Source organism: Scomber japonicus, chromosome 18 (assembly GCF_027409825.1).
Source record: "Scomber japonicus isolate fScoJap1 chromosome 18, fScoJap1.pri, whole genome shotgun sequence".
Classification (NCBI taxonomy): domain Eukaryota; kingdom Metazoa; phylum Chordata; class Actinopteri; order Scombriformes; family Scombridae; genus Scomber; species Scomber japonicus.
The window spans coordinates 19,621,878-19,626,962 of NC_070595.1; the positions used below are offsets into that span (position 1 = coordinate 19,621,878).

Below are 5,085 nucleotides of genomic sequence, written 5' to 3' on the forward strand. Positions count from 1 at the left end.
TCGAATACTGAGAAAGGTTAAAGGGTGCTTCAGCCAGAATTTTCAAAACAATCTGCTTCTGAGTAAAAATACAGCCAGCAATCCAAACTTAGATTTAACTTTATAAAAAAAAAATGTTTGAAGTATATCAAATGGTATACATTACATGGAGTGAGAACAGAAAGGACGTATTCTCCTCCTGACAATAGCAGAAATTAAACACAACACATAAATAAACATTTTGTTCCCAATCTGAAAGCACTTACAATGGCTTTATCGTCATTAAAAACAACTTTTTAAAAAACAACACATTGTCATGATTCAGGCGAAAGATAACACTTTTTGTTCGTCATATCGTCGCTCAGTTTTTATCACTAAGCTGCTCAGACAAGTCATATCTTTTGTTTGGACTGTTTGGAGATGTTAGATTAAGTTAGCTCACCATATGATCATGAGGATTGTCAGTGTTTGGACAGAGGAACATGCTGCAAGGTTTCATACTAGGAAACAGGAAAGAGTTCTTCTCAGGGCGTAACCTCTCATTGTGTAACCTCTAACCCCCACACCTTCCATACAGTTTGACTCACATAACCTTTTTATATATCAAACATGGACACATACGTACTTCCGATTCAAAATGAACATCATCAGTTTAGATAGCATATCGAGCACAAAGCATAGTTAAGTTCAGTAATGAAAAAAATTACCTTGTCTTTTATCAGTACAAATGTTGTCCAACATAATGAGGAATGTCAATACAAATATATTTTGCCTTCAACTTAGCAAGCTCCAGAGCTTTTGTCATCATAACCCTGAATACTGGGTTATTCAACATAATCAATATCAAGCTCTGTTTTCTGAGTATTGTGTGCAAATTGGATGTGACTGATTCATTCAGTGTCAGATCTCAAGTCAGTGGTTGAAAACAAAACTTTTGTCAGAACCATTACTTTAAAAACAGATACAGTATGGTACAGAATTTATAATAACATTTTTTTTATCACAGTAAGAATTTGTTAACACCAGAAACTTGGACAGCTGCTATAATTATGATGCAATTGATTATGGCATTCATGCTGAATCATCTCTGGTTAGGTTCCTCAATGGCTATATAAATATTTTGGAAGTTGTCCGTGTTATGAAGCACAGGTAAACTTTATCATAAAGAGTCAGTGCTCTGCAAAGTCACTGGTGAGATGAAAATGCAGCAGAGGCCCATGTGTGTCCTCAGATGAGAACAGATGGGGAAGCATAGGTCAAAAACTTGATGGTGATCATGATCATAGCAGAGATTATCAGGAGCTTCCATCCCCATTCTTGGTTTTGAGCACCACCAGGCTAACCATAGCAGGAATCAGGCAGATTGGAGTTATCACCAGGGCAAAGATGATGAGTGGTGGTGGGTCACGTAGCTCCTCTGTGGGACAATCCTTGAAATATATGGAGTGAGTTTCCATAAACACACGTTCCACCAGTCTGTTGGGCCATGGGATCAGGAGACAGTCGGATATCTCCTCTGTGCAATTGCTCAACTTACTATAGAGACTGCAGTAAGGGGACAGGGACATTGTGACAGACGATTCAGAAACTGGCAAATATTTAATATTTGTAATGTTAAAAATATTAACCTGTAAATAAGGAGCTAAGCACATTCTACTTACCTGTTCACTTTACTCCAAATGCACCAGTCAGTGTGGTTTAGTGACTCCATTGCAGCGTCAAATGTGAGGACACATTTATGCCACAACAAATTGGAAAGACAATGCATTATTGGTTGTACAGGACCCTCAGAACAAAAGTTACAATACTTCACACAGCCAGAAGCATTCCCGCAACCTGCATGAAATGAAGAGGAGAAGAGAAAGAAGAAAAGAAAGGGAGAGAGACAGATCATAAAATGACAATAAAAACGTGTTGGACATCTGCATTGAGTAAAGGACTCTTTGTTCACAGAATTATATATATATTCTTTTATGGTTTCATGTGGGAATAAGGTTATTTCACATACCAAATGACAAGTTAGTGACTCCATAAGTGGAATCTGAAACAGAGAAAAATCATATGTTTTGATTAAAAAATGTTTTACATCAAACAGTAATGTTACATCTTACATTTCTAGTCAGTAGTACCACCTTGTAGTTCAGAACATTAAAAAAGAAACGCATCATAGCAAATTTGAATATATATATATATATAAATACAAAGAGTATTTTTGTCTATTTCAGCTCATGAGTTCCCCTTCACAGTACTGAGGAAGGCATTTGCAGCTGTAGAAGGGAGACCACACACTCACCAGAGAAAAAGGAGAGGAATACCCCAATGAAACCAAGTACTCCCTTCATGTCAGGAAAAATGAATAAAGGTGCCTTTTCTCCAACTGCCGACCATGTATAATAAACCTAAACTTCTTAAACTGTGTACAGCGAGGCATAACAGGAAACCCGACAGGATGGAAGAGACGCAGTGTAACCTTCGGTTACCAGATGTCCAAACAGTGTTACCCGCGGTTACCAGATGTTCTTCGAAGATCTGTCTGACGGCCCTGCGCCTTGGCAGCAGCTCTTCCCCTCTCCAACACACGTTTCTTTAGGATTTTCTTCCTTTTTTTAAAGGGGTGGAGGCAACAAAGATTGTCCTCTCCATTCTCCCAAATAAAAGGGAGCACACCCAAGCTGGGCTGGACTCACATCTGAAAACCCTTTACTCTTTAACTCTTGTTCTGCTTTTTAGTCTCAGTTTCTCACAGTCGAAGGCCTGGCCAGCTCACAGCATGTGATTTATTTGCCTTTTGGGCTGCCTCTGCCAAATAGGAAACATAAGTAAACATTTAGGGCTTAGCGTTTTGGGGTGGATGTAATCATGACTCTGCAGGGTGTGCTGAGCAGACAGCCATGATTTCATATGTAGGTTAATTTAACCAAAGCTTGTTGTTAGTCAGAGCTGATCGGCTATTTAATATCTTTCTAGTGAAAAAAACATGCTTATATTTCTGCCACAAGTGTGAGAAACTTTTGCTTCTTATGTAATGAAGAGCTCATGAGTGTGCTACATCTGCAAGGTAGTTTTTCACTGTCACCACTCACAACTTTGAAAAGCAATGTGAGAAAGGTGGTTTCATTGACTGAATGGAAACAAAATATATGGTTCATGTTTTCTCACAACCAACTTGTTAATTTATGTCACTGAATCCACATGTTGGGCCTCTCACAACATCTGTTTGCTGAGCAGCATTTTGATTTAGTAATGACATCAGGAAATGTGTCTTTTCAGCAGAGGAGGAGTTCAGGGTTGGGGGGAGTTGGCAGGGGAAGGAGGGGGGACAGTCAGGGGAGAGAAAAAAAGAGGAAGGCACAGGATGAGGAACAGTGAAAGGGGCGCTGCTCCAAAGTTCCAGTTGTTTCACAACTCGGAGTTCATGCGTTGATCACAGACGTTGCATGGGGTGAATGACGAACAAATTCAGGAAGTTGAGCCAGGTGGGGGATGCTCATAATAAGGTTTCAGTTAACCTTCAACCCCAAACCATTATGGGCCTTGTGTCTACTGCTGTTGACCCCTCACTGGTAGAGACCTCCCCAGGAGTTTGTCTTGGATTCTCGTGATAATACACACAAGGAGATCTTGGCAGAAACCAAGATCTCTGAGATCTGCTTTCTGTGTTTGTCAGTTCCAGGCCAAGCAAATGAGTTTAAGGAACTGATCCAAAACAATCCCCCAGTGAACACAAATATTTAATCAGTATATAATTACAAACCTTAGACACTGTTAATAGCATTAATGTATGTCAGAACAATGATTAAAGTAAGAATTAATCAGAACCTGACCATTTATAGTAAGGGAGACACAGGAGAGTAATTAATAGCCTTAAAAAATTGTGTAATAGAGGAACAGCTTTTAAACTGTAAACTTACTATTCATCATCCACGTTGATTCATACCCTGTAGAAAAAGGATGTCAGGTTAATCAAAGTATTCTTGCTATACATGAGAATATTTTTCCTCATAACCAGAAAAACTAAAAAATACACATACCTACTGTAGTGGTTCGTTGCGTCGTTACATTTTCATCAACCAGACAAAACACTGTTGTGTGCCCTGCTACAAGAGAAATAAACTGAATATTAAAATCAAAGTTAAAAATGCCAGAATTGGAAACAAGAGCTACACTGAATTATAATAGATAACCCTTATACTCCAATTTCAGAACATGTGACAGCAGAGGAGGTAAAGGAAATAACACAGAGTAACCTGTAGGGAGTGAACAGGTCAGTGCATCCTCCCTTTGTCTGCCACTGCTTTAAAGGAAATCTTAATATATTCAACAGAAGGACATTTAAACATATGTACAATCATTCCCCTCTCACAAGAATATAGAATATATTATCTTATTCAATAAAAAAAAAGAAAATAATAACTACAGTATGCATGATAAAATAAACTATATTAACCTACAGTACTAAATCAACATTCATTTTTAAAAGTTAATTTGTTGTCTCAGCTTGATCAGAATTACTGTATTACCCTCAAACCAAACTGTTTAAGTGTAAAACTCAATCATGAGACTAGCTAAGCTCCTTTCTAAAAGCCACTCAATCACTGAAAGCTCCTAAGCATTCCTCTTGAGAGGTGAGATAGAGGGCAAGTAGCTATAAGACATTATATCATGGGTAAAGAAATGGACAGTGTAAATCTTCTACTTACCCCAGATGAGCAGAATCACAAAACATCCAGAAAACATTGGAGAGAAACTGGTGGCTGTCATTTTGCCTGACAATGTTCTGTCCGTCTTCCCTGGTGGGTAGGGATTACATATCTCAAACTTTTTGCAGGAAGACTATAAAACAACAGGAAGCCCTCATTTCCCAGGATGGGCGTGTTCCCACAATGGGACAGAGAGTCTCTGATAAGGTTAGAACTACTGTGGTCCACCGGTGCACATCTATTTCTCTCATCCCACCTCCTGTTTTCAGATAGAAACAGAGAAGTTGGGAAGAAACCCATCTCTTTCTCTCTCTCTCTCTCTCTGCCTCTCTCCTCCTCTTCCTCCTCCTCCTCCTCCTCCTTCTCCTCCTCCTTTCTCTGCCTTTACCTTTGCCTTTGATTGGTG

The 5,085-nt window shown here is 39.0% G+C and overlaps 1 protein-coding gene across 1 annotated transcript; it reads right to left on the reverse strand.

The window, feature by feature from the left end:
• Window positions 1-87: 87 nt before the first annotated feature.
• ramp2 (receptor (G protein-coupled) activity modifying protein 2) lies at window positions 88-4,042 on the reverse strand. Its single transcript, XM_053338366.1, has 5 exons — window positions 4,011-4,042; window positions 3,891-3,917; window positions 1,988-2,020; window positions 1,641-1,815; window positions 88-1,524 (listed from the first exon to the last, which is right to left on the reverse strand). Exons 2-5 carry the CDS (start codon window positions 3,898-3,900, stop codon window positions 1,275-1,277), a joined length of 468 nt encoding a protein of 155 aa, XP_053194341.1. The 5' UTR covers window positions 3,901-3,917; window positions 4,011-4,042; the 3' UTR covers window positions 88-1,274.
• Window positions 4,043-5,085: the final 1,043 nt, after the last annotated feature.

Bases quoted from the DNA above. Each gene is read 5' to 3' on its own strand.
- ramp2 (XM_053338366.1), bottom strand. The intron at 1,816-1,987 runs GTATGTGAAATA...CATTTCATGCAG, and splicing joins AGTCACTAACTTGTCATTTG to GTTGCGGGAATGCTTCTGGC. The intron at 1,525-1,640 runs GTAAGTAGAATG...CCCTTACTGCAG, and splicing joins ATTTGGAGTAAAGTGAACAG to TCTCTATAGTAAGTTGAGCA.